The 17576-nt window shown below is 40.9% G+C and overlaps 1 protein-coding gene across 3 annotated transcripts in view; it reads right to left on the minus strand.

The window, feature by feature from the left end:
* The window catches only part of fsip1 (fibrous sheath interacting protein 1), a 61307-nt gene that overhangs the window by 14052 nt on the left and 29679 nt on the right, over positions 1-17576 (minus strand). The window contains exons 9-10 of one of the 3 annotated variants that reach the window (XM_048974490.1): positions 13736-13882; positions 5242-5391 (exon numbers count right to left, since the gene is read on the minus strand). In XM_048974490.1, the coding sequence (XP_048830447.1) occupies positions 5386-5391; positions 13736-13882 (153 nt within the window). In that variant the 3' untranslated portion in view covers positions 5242-5385. Of the gene's footprint in view, positions 1-5241; positions 5392-11370; positions 11471-13735; positions 13883-17576 lie in introns of those variants that run through there. The other 2 variants (XM_048974489.1, XM_048974488.1) reach the window with 2 other exon arrangements.

The following is a 17576-nucleotide window of genomic DNA, read 5'->3' on the forward strand; positions in this document are numbered from 1 at the left end:
GCAAACAAAAGACAGACCTCAGGGTGCACGGTTTTCTGCAAACCGGGACAAATTTCTTATCGAGAAATGACAACCAGTAACTCCCCCCAGAGCCACAAAGCAAAAGAAAAACTTTTATGCAGGTTTCAGAGATGTAACTTGCTCTGACACTCGGACTGACTCCGACTAATAAGAAAAACCAGCCACTGAAACTGAAGTAATGGACTTTGTGGAAAGACCAATACAAAAATGTGTGCCTGAAGAATTTAATAAGGCTGGGGAAAACCACACTCACATGCAGTACCTGAAAAGAGGCTCAGTGGTAATTACCTCTGTGTCTGTCTACCAGTAGCTATTAATCCATCCTGCAGGATGGTATAACATTCAGGCATTCATAACATATCTCCCCATGGCAGAGAACACCTGGACGGACCCAGACTAAACCCTGTCTCGCATGATTCTAATCAGACAGAGCTCCACAACTTGCAAGCTCCTGGATAATCTTGCACGTTTATCAAAGACAGCTGCAGAAGCCCAGTGCATTCCAGCACCCACTGCTCCACAACTTGAAAGGGAGGGGTGTTAAAGTGAGCACCTTTTTAATTCAGAAAACCTTCACGAAAATATGAGCTTGGCGGAACAAAGAGAGCCATATGGTGCAGCACCTGAATATCTAACACCACAGATGTTTCTTTCCTTCATAAACAGATATATTCTGCCCATCCAGCACATGCCGGTCGGGCTGCAGGTCTGCATGTACTGGCGATCTTGAACAGCCACCTGTTGGGTGGAGCTGTGCACACGAAACGAGTGGCAACTGATCAGTGCGGACTGGCCCTCAACAGCACCCCTACAAAATCTCAGGTCTAATATAAAAATGTTATGATGTTATCTCACCTATGTCAATGACAGCGAATGACAGCAAGAGCCCAAGGCACCAATATATCAATTACTGTAACTTGTTAGCAACAGTACACTAAAATTTAAAACATCCTATTCATATTTATCCCTTTGGGGAAATAATTTCTTATATTCAAAGCTACTTTGTTTCTAATGTGTGTGTAATGATTTCATGTCTGTAGCTAATGTATCTAGTGTAACAGTCATCAGAATCCAGTCTTGAGGCTCTTTAGTTATCTATGACACAATCTGTAGATATCATTAATGACACAGCAAGGATTAAAAATTCTAAAAAGACTAAATCTCTAATTAGCACTGATATCACATAAAAAAATCTTGTTTCTAAGTATCATTCTATGTAATGCCAGACTAGAGGAAGATGAATAGAGATCTAGCATGGAGCTCTGTTTTCATGTCCTGTTTGAGCCAGCTCAAAGCTTACAGCATAACTTACTAGATCTCGTGATTAGTGCAGAGTGCAGGACCTGCTGCCATCCCAGTAAGACTAGATCATTATTCTCTTAAAGTCTTTTTGTTACTGTTTGCATAACTAAAGGGATAGAAGATTTTTTCATTGCTGATAGGGTGTGTTCTGTGATATTTCTTAAAGTGTGTTATTTGTAAGCTAATAATTTACATTCCCCTAAGAGCATTACAGCTACTGTCCAGAGATGAGAAATGAGAACAGTTGGTCCTTTATGCTGTAAGATGGTGGCATCACAGACAGTTTATGTGTGCAAGACATGTTAGGATTTTTTTTCCTGAACCAGCTTATAATTGTCACCACTGGTCCTGAGCAAAAGTCTGTGGAGGGTTGCCTCTGTTCCATAACAACTTAATGCTATGTTGAAGCTCAAGTGCACCTTCAAAGCAAAGGCTGGTCAGTGTGAGAGAGTTATATTAACACATGTCAGTGCGTGGACAAACAAACGCCACTCAAAAGCTTCTTTAACTCATACAGGCTTTCTGAATGTCTACTAACATTCTATGCAATCAAATCGATCGTTTTTGATAATAATATAACCCACACCATGCACTATACTTTAGGTATCGGCAGTATATTGCAGTTGTATTTGACAACAACATTAAACCTGAAGGTATGAAGGAAGAGAGAAGTCTTTCAAAAATCTGAGTTACTAGATCCTGCAGATTCCTTGTTTGCTTTAACATTAATTGGATTTAGCAGAATTGACATCCAAATTCAATAATAACTTATTCATAGCATCGGACTTCTGAATTTTGAAAATCTGTACAATTTACTTACAATTCACAATTGGTAATTAATTTTTTAAAACATATGGAAGAGTTAAGTAAATAAAGAAATGTGAAAAACCGGAATAAAATACATACAGGAAAACTGCTTCTTTCCGCACTGGCGCACAGCTACCTTCTGCAGATGCAGAACCTTTCATAGTCTTCACATTTCCTGCCAGTCCCTTCTCATATTAGGTGAAGCACCGACAGCATCGTTTATCCTGGCTGCTCTTCTGATTCAAATATATTCAGACAGGAATACATCAATAAAGATTAACCTAAAATTGCGTTAATTTGCTGATTTTGGGATGATACTGTATGATTTCCTGTGAGCAGCTGGGTGTGGTGGCAGTGACTAAATGTAAGAAAGAAAGAAACCAACAGTAAAACTATTTCAAAAGCTGAATAAATACACTATGCCAGGGAGGGGATGTGACTCTGAGGAAGACGAGTCAGTTGGCCGAGGTCATTTCTGCTGATTTCCTCCACCGTTCCCTCGTTAACGACTGAAGACAGAAAGCAACGTTCTGTTCAATCTTGGACTCAGCAAACCCAACCAAACTTGCTGCTATTCCAGACTCCAAGTGATAAAATTCTGTGTTGTTCTCCAACACACATGGCCTGAGTTATATTTTTGCCTCCTCCTCTTTGGAGCAGTATTTCAGTTACAAAGGTCAAGGTTACAAACGTCTCATAAAAACTCTGTAAGGCAATGTTTTTCTATGTCCCTTTTGTCATGTGGTTATGTTTGCCATCGCGACCATAGTTCTGCCCTAGTAATTAAACACAATTCCTGATATTTACAGAGAGCTTCATTAACTGGTTCGTTGGCAAATCTTTATTCTGCGGATTACAATAACACAGAGATAAAGGTGAGTCTGCTGCAGCAGGACAGATCAGTTTAATAATCAACCCCAAAAGTGAAACGAAAGACTGCAAATTGGAATATAGCCCCAATAGATTGAAGGGGTACAAGCACTGTCATTAAACTGTGAGTTTGCAAAGTTCGAAGTCCTCTGTTTGGAACAAGAATAATTTTTCTTCGGACAAAGATGTAGCACTGCTTGTTGATTTTATACTTAATAATCATTTCCATTTTGAACAATTTTGACACAGAAATTCTCCAATTAGATTTCTCTATGTACCATTAAACACTGCTGAGTCAAACACTGATTAGGCCAATGCAAGGCTGCACATACAGTATATAAAAAAAACGTAATTGTGCAAAGCACGTCGAGTTCACCTTGGTGCCGGAAAAACAGGAAATAAAAGTAAATTTCTTGGTTCTCACCAGAGTGCGAGACTCATCAGTCTTCGCAGAGTGACACTAGCAGAGGTCAGGCAAGCTGAAGAGCGCCATGTGTCTTCAGTACTCATCTACAGACACCCAGCCACATACCTTTGCCAGAATTTCTATCCATGCTTAGGTTTTGGCTGCGCAGAAGAGCAAAACATGTGTATGAAGGAGTTTAGGAAAGCTGAGGATTCTAATAAATGAAATAGACAACATAAGAAAATGGGCGTGTTTAGAGCGATTTATTTTGTCAGTGCTACAACCTTCCCATCATTCGTTTTTTTGCTTTCAAAATACACTGTCCTTGTATACCATGTATACAATACACAAAACAAAAAGAATTAGAGCTGTCCATCTCAGAAGGCACTGAGGCAGACGTATAATAATAATTATATTTCATATTTCAAATTTATTAGCTAAGAATACACTTTTATGCATTTTCACAATTTCATGATTTTAAAATTGGGAATTTTAGTACCACCCTCATGGGATTGTATTTCTGCTCCTACCTTTGCTATATAAAGAACTTCCAGCAGTTGCATCTTCAAAACATGCGGCATTCATAGCTAAATTTTTTTTCCTAAGAAGGGACCATTCACTTAAATCAGACACAGCTTGATGTATTGAATGTGAATGTCATTTGTTTCTTACTGCTTTTGGCTTTACGGGGTTGGAGTGATGAATCAGCAGAAACCGCTGAAGAAAAGACCAGCCTCGATCCTGCAACCTATTTATCATCTCTACTGTGATGTTAAAATAGCACACTTTAGTTTTTCTCTTACAGGGAACATTGTCACATCTCACGAGGAATGAACACTACAAAGTAAGCCTACAGTATAGGTGAATTAATTAAAGACTCAAACAAGTGCAAGCAAAAGGGTGCGCTCTGTAAACACACTTATACACTCAAGAAAGTGTCACGAACTCAAACAACACCAACCAAAATCGCCAAATATATCTCTGCCTCTTCATTATTTATAGCTTCTGTTCCACATGACTTAAGAGAAGTGCAATTATACCACTTAGCATGTTTAAAAGGTTCCACCAACTTATAATGGTCAGATTGGTGAGATTAGTTACCCAAAAGCAGCTATGAGGCTATTTGGAGTTTCTGTGGTAAACCGCAAAAATATTTTTCTTTCAGCTTACTTCTGCAGCTTAGCCATAGTATTTAGTCAATGATTAACATTAGCAATAATTGGCTTTACAACCCCAAATCAGAAAAAAAGAGTTGTGACAATATAGAGAACGCAATAAAAGAAACTTGTGATTTCTAAATTAAGCAATTAATGATATGATTTGAAAGAGATGATGTCAACAGGTGACTGTAATCATGATTTGTACAAAGGCAGCATCCCTTAAGGAGCAGAAATGGGCTGAGGATCACCAATTGGCCAATAGATGTGTGAGAAAATCCTTGAAATGTCTAAAAACAGTATTCTTTAAAGAAAGATAGGGAAGAATTTGGATATTGCACCATCTACATGCATAATGTAATTAGAATATTTCGCGGGACCTTGTGTAACAAGTTTGTGGAACAGTGTGTAAAGGTCAAGGATTCAAGTCTAAGCTAAATAACTGTGATGACAAATGCCTCAGACTATGTAGTGTTCTTGACTGCTACAAAAACCATGTACAATCAGCATAACCACACAGGTTCAGGATTACTTTGGCAAACCTTTGCCAAGCACTACAATACGTAGTTACATCCACAAATGCTAGTTAGAACTTTACTGTGCCAAAAAGAAGCCTTATGGTAATTATGTCCTGCAGTGATGAAGGCATCTGGGATGGACCATCACACAGTGGAAATGTGTACCAGACGAAATGGACACTGCGCGCTGCGGTCCAAAGAAGAAATGGAACATCTAGATTGTTACCATCACCAAGTCCAAAATCCAGGGTCTGTCATGGTATGGGGCGGTCAGCTGGCAAAGGTATCCTCTGTGATGGCACCATTAATGCTGAAATGTACAGAGAGATTTTGGAGCGACATAATGTGTTGTTGTATTGTCTTTAAAGTAATACAGGTCAAAGTATTTATAAATGACTATTTTCACTTGACTTAACATATGTCCCAACTTTTTCCTGATTTTTGTGGTTGTACAACAGAGACTGAGACATTCAAAGGTATTTCATGATTAAAAATAAACACCACGGGGGGACATTCACTATATTAAACAGAACCGGATATTTATCTGTTTGTATCGTGTCTGAAATATTCTGCAGCTCATTTCTTTACCTCACTTTCACTCCTATTCTATTGTCCCTTATTGTGAAATTCTAAAATTTGAACGAGTGATTTGTAATACTTCAATGCAGTATGTCTGAGGAAGATCTACAAGGAGGGTTGGTCGTATGTAGACAAACTTGCTACTTTCCTCCGGTTTCCTAAAACCAACCCAGAGCCCAAGGTTAGAAAATTGTGAATAATCTTATGGAGATATGAGTGTGGAAACAAAAAGGCAATGCAGCGTCACAAAATGCTTCAAGCGTTCCGTATGCAGGCCACATTTACATTCTCCCGTTTGCTTTAAAAGGATTAAGGACACTGCTGATGCCCAGATGGGCTGAAAATCATGCCAGGCCGTCCATATCACCACTGCACCACAAAGAAAATTACTAGCAGCGCAGTACTAAAGATAACATCACTACCCTCAAATAATCACCACCAAGAGATCCAACATGTGTCCATGCAGGGAATATGGTCATTAAAACCGGAAATCTATATAACCTGTTGCTAGTTTAAGTCCCAAGGAGAGTCTTTCTGCCATTTGCCTGAATGAGTCCTTTTGGATGGATGAATGACCTAGCGATAATAATTAAAATCAGTCACATAACCCACCTGCCTTTGCACTCTACCTATTACCCTCCTTGGAGAGCAGCATAAGTGGTGGTTAGTATCCAAAACAAGAGCTCAGGTAGCACACAAGGCCTTTCAGCAGTTCTGTTTCAAGCAAGCCCCAGTCACAGGCATACTGTTGTGATGTTGCATTATTCTCCAGCTTAGAGCTTGTTCGACTTTCCAGTCATGTATGAAAAATCCAGGAGACTGCTTCTCCTCCTTCCTTACCGGGGCAAGCTGCGGTAAATTGAGATAATCTTGACTAAATTAAATTTGTAAGTGAAGCCTTTACCGCCCTGCGGGCCCCACAAGTGGAATAGAGCTAGTCATTCTTCTAAGGTTTTTGGCGAAGTAGTACGGCCGTATGCCTTCAGCTGGCACAAGAGCGTTCAAGAGTTTCGGAAGTTTAACAGTGGTCAGGCAGTAAACAGTGAGATAGATCGGCATTCCAACTGAGCTTTGTCTTCAAAGCTACGACGCATGAAAGAGATTTAGCCAAGCCACAACTGTTCACACCAGAATCTAAGATCCTTTAAAACAATCAAGTAACGCTGTTCTTTCTAAGAACCAAACAGAAAGAAGTTTTTCATTATGCATTAACGTTGCCCCAAATTGTCCAGTAAAACTCAATAATCGTTCTGCATACCCACATCAATATACAACTTGAGCACTCGCCGCTAGTGCATAATAAGAAATTATTGATTGTGATTTTCATTCCAAATATAAATAAAGGTTTGGCTGCATGAGGTCTTGCTCAACCCAAGACACTGAATTAAGAGGACATCAAGTATGCTGGCTACTACTGTGCTGGTAGTATGCTACAAACTATCATGGACTATATCCCAGATAATGAATTATGTGCACCAGTGGCAGGCCATAGAGGCCTTTACCACTTTGTAAGTAAACAAAACCATATTTCTCAGCAATATCATCATATACACAGATGAGCCAAAAAATTATGACCACCCCCACTTGAAGTGAATAATGTGTATCGTGTAAAATCGTGTAAAAACCAGATAACAAGGTCTGGGGTATACTAACTGGTAAGCTAACATTCGGTACTTGTAATTAAAATGTGGAATGCAGATGAATTGGGCAGCGATAAAGGTCTGAGTGACTTTGACAAGGACCAAATCATTATGGTCAAAGCTTGCATGGTGCTAATGGTCAGCCATGGCGGTCACGTTCTGAGGCGGGGTCCGAGGAGGGAAAAACCATGGACCTCTGACAGGGTGCTGGATAGCCAGGGCTCGTCGATGCAAGATGTCTGGTACAAACCAACAGAAGGGTTAATGTGGTGCATATGGCAGATAATTACAGCAGTATAGTGTTTTGACACACGGGCATCGAGCTCTGCTACATATGGGGTTGCTGTCATAATGTTTTGGCTCATCAGTGTATTTGAACAATGTGTCTTCTTGCCAATTATTCATGTTTACGGAAGACTCCCTTAAAGGAAGTCGTATGATGTACCTGCATGCTTTGCCTGGCGTAGTTAGACTATACAGCAACATTAATTTTCAGAAAGCAATCAGATAGACAGAGGGTGAATCTTCTAATGTCCTCTGCTGTCCTCAGCTGTAGTGTCTCTGGGGAAGGTAAAATCCAAAAACTAAAACTAAATCCCGCTGATTAAAAAGCTTGCAAGCATTTCAGTTGTTTGTGATTTCCTCTGCCTAACCTTCCTGGATGCAGCATAAATCGATTTGTTTATTACTGAAAGGGGTTACAAAAGTGGTGCGGTGAGAGTTGGTGCTGTAAGAGTTTGCCATTCCTTCTGCATGAGAATTGTCACTTTTACAACATCAGTGGAGCAGGGAGGGGGCCAGCAAGGCAAAGAAATTCAGTGGATCACAAGACAGCAGAACTCTAAAAGAGGGACACTAATACTGGCAGCACCAGGTGATTATGACCCCCAGTCACAGCAATTAGCATGCAAATTGGCCTGAAAGGACAGCAAAATTCAGCCAGGGCCTGCCGACCCAGTAACCAGGCTGCAAGAAGACCAGCATGAAGCAGCCATAGGTCACGCGGATTAGACTAGGATAGGCACAGTGTGTTTACTTTCTCTAATGTCTAGGACCCATTTAGAGTCAAATGAAGCGCCGAGCTGGCTGTGTGAACCAGGCGGTCCACCCTGCATCAGTGCAGGGCAATTTAAATGTGCAGTTATATGTAGCTGAATTTAATCAATGCAGCCACCTTATTCACAGAACTACTTACACACTGCCCCGGAAAGACATGCCCTGTGCAGCTGTCCACTCTGCCAATTATCATTAAAACTTATACAGTAAACACCAATGGGAACTGTCAGCTTTAAAAGAAAACGCATACTCCACAAAGGCCCGAAGCCTACGTTCAACTGCATTATTCACTTCTTTTCACTGAATAAGATCCAAAGCTGGACCGATGAATCAATCATTTAGAGGTTAAAAAAGGCTTCAGCATAAAGGATGCAGTGAAGTGAAAGCACTGCGCAGGGCTTCTGTGGTCTGGTCACAATCCATCATTAGATGCCAGCAGTGCTTAATGTGATTATCAATACATTTATTGCACCAATAAGTAAAACAGGTACACAAAAGACCCAAGAATTCATTGGTGATACAAAGTTTTAAGTAATTAAAACTGTCCTGGTATCTTGGGCCTTTGACTACTGTTGCAAATCCCTCAGCTTTGTGTCCATTTAGCGCCAACTGAACTTTGCAATATTTAATAAACCTATACTGCTTACTAACCCTAATAAGGCTTATTTAACCTTATACCACTTATTAGATTTTACACCCCTTTGGCCCCGTATGCCATTAAATAGTTTAGAATTATTATTTATAACAATTTATGCCTTGTACTTGTTTTTCAAACATGTCTTAATATATGTACATTTAGTAAAGCAGCCTTTGTGGATCATACTGATAGTATCTTTTCCTTTAAAGCTAACCAAAACATTACTTACCATATCGTGAGATTAGGTAATCAAAAGTTACAAGGAGGAAGTTTAAGTTATAAATTAAAGGAGAAACAATAAACGAAGCACATGTTTACAGTCATACTTAATCAATGTATACTTACACTAATGCGTATCTGTTTACAATTGAGGCCCTGACGTTTTGAAAATCAAGTGAAAGTGTGTAGTTTATATATAAGAAAATGGATATGTGTGTTCTAAATTACGCCCTAAAATAGCATTTCTATTCAGTAATGAGGTTTAAATTAGTATCAGGGATTTAGTATTTCAGTCTGTTTTTTTCCCTTTTAAGCAACTGTTACACTTTCTTGCATTACTCAGTGAGAACTGGTGCGTGATGTCGGACTTCCTTCAAAATACATAATGCAAGGCTGTCGTTATGGTGAAAAAGAAATATTTTGATGCAGTCACAAGGAACATACAGTCTGAGGGGATCTCATACTACCGAATCAGCATGTTTTATGAAAATATGGCGGCAATAAATGCTGGCAAATAATACAGAAGTATTCTCAACTGAGTGAATAAAAGCAGTGAATATTAATGTCTTGGTCACCAGGCATTATTAGTATGCACCGAACAGCTCTAAAAATCCACCATGGTCACAAGCGTGTTTGTTTTCTTCGATTTCTCTAAATCCATTGGAAAATGGGGGTGGGGTGATTGCCCTCGCGTGAGTGCCATTCTGAAAGGAGGGGCTTATTGTCCCTGGAGTTAAGTAAGGCAGGCATGTGAGGAATCCCAGCCCATCACTAAGCACGGCTACCCACGAATCCGGTCGCTAGCACGTGTTGACAGTGCCTGTGTTCAGACTGAGCTTGATACAGGCCGGGGGGGGGGGTGGGGGGGCGGGGAGGGGAAGAGAGTCCTGCCAGTGTTGACGGGCTGCTGCTGTGCCGGTGAAAGGCCCCCCTATAGTCGCTTGTCAATGCTGTCAGAACTTAATGTGTGGAGTTTCACATGTTGGCCGCTGAAAAGGACACAATGACTGGGACACATGTGTCACCATGAACTCCTAACGGCACGTTTAAGCACAGTGTGTGTGGAGCTAAACCTTTAGCAGAAGTGAGACGCCAGCTGCACACGCTGAGGGACCCTCTCAAACAAACACATACGCACTTATCAGTCCGGCGGCTGTGAAACTCTTAAAGCTTTACAGTTACTGTGCAGATGGGGATCCGAGCATCTCTGCTGCAGACAGTGTGAACACTCTGAAACCACAGAACAAAGGAGTAGCTGACATGGTTGCTCTGCGTCTTGGCTCTGACAGCGAACAGATGTTAGGTGGGGACATCAGAAGAGGCCAAGGGGAGCTGATGCTCAGCGGCACACCCAACATTATCATATTCCATCGGTCATGACAATGTAAACAGGCACTCCTCTCCCTCCCTGCTCCAGTCCCCGCCTCTTCCCGCCATCGCCGTGCCCAGTCTCGCCAACGAGCCTTTCATGCAACTTAGTAGCCTGAAGCCAGGTGGCACTCTCCCCGACCACTATGCGATAGTGACGTCCATGGGAGCATTTTCTCTTCTTTACCCCAACCACACTCTTGCACTTGAGATCACTCATTAATTGCAATCAATAAAATAAACATTAAATGTGCATGTTTTCCAGTGTGATTCCAGGGTGAGGCTGAACTCTGCCAGCAGGATCCAACGTCACGGCCTTGGTGAGGCTGCCTCTGTTCTGCAACATGACAAATCTGCCTGAGCAATGACAGTTTCATTTTGTTTTGGTTGGGGTTAAATCGAGGTTCCGTTCAGGAAATTACTCACCCCTTCTATGCCCTTTGGATCAGATTGTAAGAACAGCATGGAGAAACCCAGGGAATTGCCACCACACTCCATTCATCTTATCCAGTTAAATTCAACCACAGGCAAGACTTCAAGGACGAGTGGCACAATTAATTTGCTTTTTCAAAGCTGAAACCTCAATGATTTATTCTGCGCAATTTTCAGTTATATTCATCTGAAAGAGTTCCAGCATAGAAAATCACAAGATGGTGATAGAGTACGTAAGACACTGAATTACTTTAGGGCAGACGTGCAGTATGTGCATGCTAGCTTATACATAAAGATATTTGGAAATCGCTGTACCTCGGGTTATAAATGGGCCGTATATCTCTTACAATTAATTAACCTCTGAAATACATACCCATTAGCTCCTTGTTTTACAAAGTTTTGTAACAAATTATCCATCCATCTTCTGAAACTGCTTGTCCTGTTCAGGGTCACAGAGGCTATGGGAGAAAGGCAGGTGACAACCCAGGGTGGGGGGCCAAGCCATTCCAGGGCGCACTCACACACGCACACCTATGGGCAATTTGACAACTCCAGTTAACCTTCGCATGTCCTTTGGACAGTGGGGGGAAACTGGAGTACCCAGGGGAAACCCCATGATGACACGGGGAGAACATATAGTCTCAGGTTTTAGAGGCATGAGGTGACAGGGCAACTGCAGCACTGTGCCACCCCTGCACCCAATCAGTTACTTGTTATTTATCAGAATATTTAATAGTACTTCTGTGCCTTTCTATAGCACAGGCAAACTAGCAGATATATGGCAACATCCAACAACAAGGCCAGATCTAGCTATAGGCAGAGCAGGCAGTCGCCCCCAAATTACCTGTGATGCAGAGAAGGTGAAATGATCATCAATATCAATGCAAACAAGTAGCTTAAAACCAAATGTAAGTGTGACATGCAGTAAGCGTATTTAAAAAAAGCTTTTAACCAGCAAATTATCGTGCAAGCGTTTATTGAAAGACGGATGAACTGATATAACTGTAATGACAATGAAACTATGTCAAGCCACATTAAGGAAGAACAGAAAACAAGCATTCCCTTATCAAGCACTGGACAGTTGATTGTAATTTGGCAAGATTAATGAGTTTTTCTTTTAAACAAATGCTTTCAAGTACAAGGAAATGGCTGCAAGAAGCGGGTAAAAACAAACAGAAAGGAGGAAGAACAGCCTGCCTATTGTTGTGAATGTGTCTGACTGTGGTGTGAGGTTTGTCCATGGAGAGGAGGTGTCCATTGTGAACACATGTATATAAGTAGGTGGTGATGAAGCAGGTATTTCTTTGGATCCATTGTACAGAGTTTGTAAGAGGATGCACTGTGAACAATGACATGGCAAAATCTTGGAATTCTACGTGGCTGATATCTTGCTGCACACTAAATTAAAGTCACAAACGTCAGTGGATGCAGAAAACAAATCCATCACCCTTTGTCCCGAAGACGTTCTTGTGCCTGATGCGTAGCAACAGGGGCTTTGGGAATCATGGCAGTTCTGAGTCAGTATTGTCATGGGAGCTCGCACAGCGAGAATGAGCTGAATGGTTGCCAAGGGACACCAAGGTGGAGGAATTTGAGGAGGAATTGGGACAGGCTTTTAACTGCTGCAGAAGATGTGTGCACAGGGGTCAGCAACAGAACCAAAGGGCTTGCAGGGTAAAATGGGAGAGCCACTCGGCCATGTAACAGTCCTAATTTTTAGCATTCTAGCAAAATAAAAAAAAATGGCCAGCAAAACAAAGTTGTTGATTTTCTTCTACAATGAGCACATTATTCTGCTAGGGTTTCCCAGATTTTAAAACCCCACTCTCCACTTTCCACACTAGTCTCCCAGATTCAGTAAAAGCTGCTCATACCATATCTTTATGATTTATCTGTAATGTCTCACACATGGTTTTACATACGTTATTTACTGCAGTATTCCATGTTATTTCTAATAAAGGAATAAAAACGGACTTCAGGTTTAAAACAATAAAATGCTGAAATTGTAATAAGAGAGCTTGAAATGAGGTATAGCCCATTGCAGAAAGCCATCAAATGGAGGAGAAGCCCCAGTTGACAGGTCACTCTCCTGGAGACTTGGAGATGGTAAATGATGAGCTTGCTGTGTTGGTTTTCTGCGTCTCACAGAAGATAGCGCAGAACTGACAAACACTGTTACTAAGCATGGCCTACAGCCAAAAAGGCTTATTCCACATGAAAAGAATGTGGGTTTCTCTGATTCTCAGAACCTGATTGAGCAGCTGTTGGGTTCCGTCTAGAGTTGGGTCATCTCCCAAGTGTTTATGGTCCAAACTCATAAATTTAAACCACCACTGAAGGCTATAATTACAAACAGTTTACTTTCTGATAGACAAGGCCATCAAACATACACGGTGTGTACTAAACAGCTTATGTACATTGCCTGTACTAAACACACATGTAAACAGACATGCAAATACCCACAGACAGACTTGGATATTCTTCTTTTTTGTTGTCAGTGAGAAAATCATAGTTTTGCAAGATGTGATGATTTACTCTACCTAGGCAAAACGTAACACTTATTTTTCTCACAGCGGGAAAGAACAAATCAAGAAGCCTAAAAAATTGGAGATGATGTTGAATTTATGGTATAATTGGGTTCAACAATATGGCAAAGGAGCCAACAACAGCCAAGGGGGTGACACTGGCATGGACAAGTCTTACAGAAGCCAGTGAGAACTTACCGCGCTCTCCTGCTTGTGACCCAGGCGTTCCAGTTGCTCTTCAATCTCCTTCAGGCGCACCTCCTGCCCGCGCGTCTCCCTTATGTCCTGGAGGACCTTCTCTCCCGGCAGCTGCTCGCCTCCGTGGCTCAGTCCACCCCCCCGGCCCTGACACAAAGCAGACAGTGCCGATTCTCATGGGCATTGCACTACAAATCGAACGCAGGTGCGGAAAGATTTATTGTTCATTACCTGGCAAAAGGGAAACCTTTTAGTCCCACTCATCACTTGTGAATTAAAAAAAAAAAACTGCCCTGACAAGCCACTTAATTGAGTTTTCCCTTGTGTTGCATATCGGCAATTGTAGATGAAAACTAAAATAAAATAAAATGAGAAGAGAACCAAGAAAATAAAATAAAGTGAGACACTATAAAAGTCTGAAGAAAATAGCACTCAATAATATCTGGAAGAAAAAATATGTAATTGTCTGGCCCTAACCAAGAGTTATTTCTCATTGGAAGTTAGAATGTGTCTAACATGATAGCATCCAAGCACAATCAAAGGACATTGTTGGACTTCCAAAACAAATGGTGAAATTAGGTCAATGGAAAAAAGTGCTTAGGTTGTAAGGGACCCCCTGTTGGAAATGCTGCCCAGAGCATTTGTACTAATCATGATATCTCGCCATATTGCTCAACAGGAAAAATGAACGAGGGATATATAAAAAAACAGGCATCTGAGTTTCATCAACGCCTCTCCACTGCAAACACACACACACACACACACACACACACACACACACACACACACTCTCCATTCATGACAGTTATCAAGATAACATTTTACAGAGTATGATGTAAACAAGTCCTTCGACACACCTGGGGCCTGTATCACCGAGCAGGAATTTTGGGTTAGCAAGCTTGTTGGTCTGGGCTAAATAACTGAATGAAGATACTGCCGCTGCATTCCAACTGTTATATTATGTACACTCTATTCATGTATATACTGTGCGTCTCCTCTCCTATCGTATCATGTGCACTGTGCATTAATCTGCACTTTAGCCCTGTACATACAGTCCTCCATGCCTCTTATGTTTCTTCGTGGTCCAGAGGGAAGGACGTCTTATACCACTGTATACTCATGTATGGATGGCAAAACAATAAAGTCCCACCTGACTTGACTTGACATGACTTGATAAAGGGCTCTATTTTAACGACCTAAAGCACACGATTTGAAGCACTTGGCGCAAGTTCCTTTAGGGCATGACCAACCCACTTTTGCTAGTTTAGTGGCAGAATATTCGCTGTGCCACATGGCACATGGTCAAAAATGGCTGTACTAAGTTTCATAATTCTTCCTCAGTGGGTCTCGGGTAAAACATCCTATAATCCAGTGTCATCGCCTTCCGCCTTGCTGGATTGCTATTATAATGGCGGATTTGCCAGGTAGTAGAACGGAATGGTTCTCTGCAGAAAGATTATCTACAGAAAGAGCGGGATTCCACCAAAGTGGAGGCTTGCAAATTTTCATGTTTTGAATGCAGAAGCAGGTGTAAAAAGTGACTCATATGTTTGCGGGAGCAGGAAAAATAATAAAAAATAATAAAGTATTGTTGAAAAATGTTTTCATTATTTTATTAAACTATTATTTATATTCATGAGTGAATAGAAAGAAAAATAAGCTACTATGCAAGCTTAACCTGTGACTTTCAAAAGGATGTTAGCATTTTAAAAGTCCCTTGTCACTCTCATGAGTGCCCATGCCAATGATGGCAGAGCAAAGCCAGCACGCAAATCATTAATGCCCGAGGACGTAACTGCCTGCTTATGGAAAAGTGAATATAAAACTATATAATTACTTAATGTCATACTAAATAAGGGGGAAACAGATATGTGGCTATAAGTGACCACAATGAGAACCACTTGCCTTTTGCCTGTTGTGTCAAATGCAACAGAGAGCACTGGGCTCGACTTTGGCACATTAAGGCCAGGTGTGTTCAATTTCAAACATCCAGACTACACTAACTGTCAATGCAAGTGCAAGCAAATCAAAAGAGGCAACCGCACTAAAGACTGAAATGACACAGAAATGTGTGAATTTTGTTTTGCGCAGATCTACAACCTGTTATTGCAAATGTTGTTGCAGACGAAATATGCCCATACGTATGACTAGCCCAGTATTATGCGAAAAGCGGAGCCTGTTTAATGTTTAGCATAGCCTATTTGGTAAGGTTACAGGTTTATCTTTATTTTCTACCTGAAAATAAGCATAGTCAAATAAAATAAATTTCTTTCCTTTGCGGGTGGCAGTTCGGAGCTAGTATTATCATGGGAGCTCATACAAAGGGAATTAATTAGCCAAGTATATTCGATATGTTGACTAGGAGGAGGGGCAATGTTGAGTTGCCCCTCCTACTCGACATTGCCCCTCCCACTCAACACTCGGCTCCTGGCTGCAGCAATATATACTTGTCTCCGCTGGCTAATCTAAGACTATCCATTATGACATAGATTTTGTAAAATATTTTAATGCACACTGTAATGATCTTTCATAATGTAATCTATTTTTAATCATTTGCATGTTTGTGTACTGCTGCATGCCTCTGTGTATGTAGCAAGTACAAGCTGTAACAAGCTGCGGCCGCATCAGTGAAGGAGCATGTTACTATCTCAATAACGTCATTGAAATAACAGTGAAATACTGAGCCATTGACTTTAGACCAGGTATTTTGTTGGACAAAAGCGCAATTACTTTCTGCTGCTTCAACAAAAAAAAGTAATGCACTTCACTCCATCTTATTTTAAAACCAACATGCCCAAGGGCGTATATTTGCAATTTAAACACCGTGGGCGCTGTACAGGAAAATGACAAATACGTTGGATTCATGCTAGCAAATACCCTTGCGTGGGGCTTGGCCTAAAGAGGGCCATAGTCCATTTAGCCTGGGGTACTTTAAATTCGTCAAGTTAGCCAACCAAGAAATCTCACTTTGTGATACAGGATTCAGGTCACATTTACAGCTACGACACGAAACATAAATTGCATTTGGCTGAAAAACAGTAATTTTCCAAACCACTTTTCCTACTGGGTCACGGGGGGTCCGGAGCCTATCCCGGAAGCAATGGGCACGAGGCAGGGAACAACTCAGGATGGGGGGCCAGCCCATCGCAGGGCACACTCACACATGCACACCTACGGGCAATTTAGCAACAGTAAGTAAGTCATCTTATCAATATATTTGTACCTACTGTATAAATCCAGGATATTATCCGTCATATTCTTATGAGTAAAAATTTTGATTTCCTGTTTCTTCTCAACTGGTCACAAACTGCACTTGTTTAATCTGTGTTGTTACAAGGTACAAAGATTCTTGCATATTTTCCATGACTTTTTAGCTTATTTGTTGCTCCATTGACAGGTACAGGTACACAACTGGCAAAGAATGCAGTCATCAGCAGAGATGCTGTATATGTTCTTTGTCATTCAATGCCAAACCACAGAAATAAAAATGTAAACTTCTGCTATTTGGGTTTCTCTCCGACTGTTTGAAAGGGGAATGTTTGTTATAAAAACCAACAGTGTGCAGAATATCGTCTGGAAAGAAACCGAATGAAAACGATCATCCCAATAAAAGACTGTGACGACAACCTTAATTTGTAGCTTCTCTGGTAATCCGTTTATTAAGTAGCCTTCTGACTCACTCAGAAGAACATTCGAAAGAGTGCCGACTATAAAAAAGACTTAAAATTGACCAAAAATCCACGCACAATGGTAAATTTGAGTAAACATGCTGGAACAACTATAGCAAAGTAACCATAAACCAAATTTTAGTATGTCTTATACCACTAAATACACACTATGC

Source organism: Brienomyrus brachyistius, chromosome 14 (assembly GCF_023856365.1).
Source record: "Brienomyrus brachyistius isolate T26 chromosome 14, BBRACH_0.4, whole genome shotgun sequence".
NCBI lineage: Eukaryota > Metazoa > Chordata > Actinopteri > Osteoglossiformes > Mormyridae > Brienomyrus > Brienomyrus brachyistius.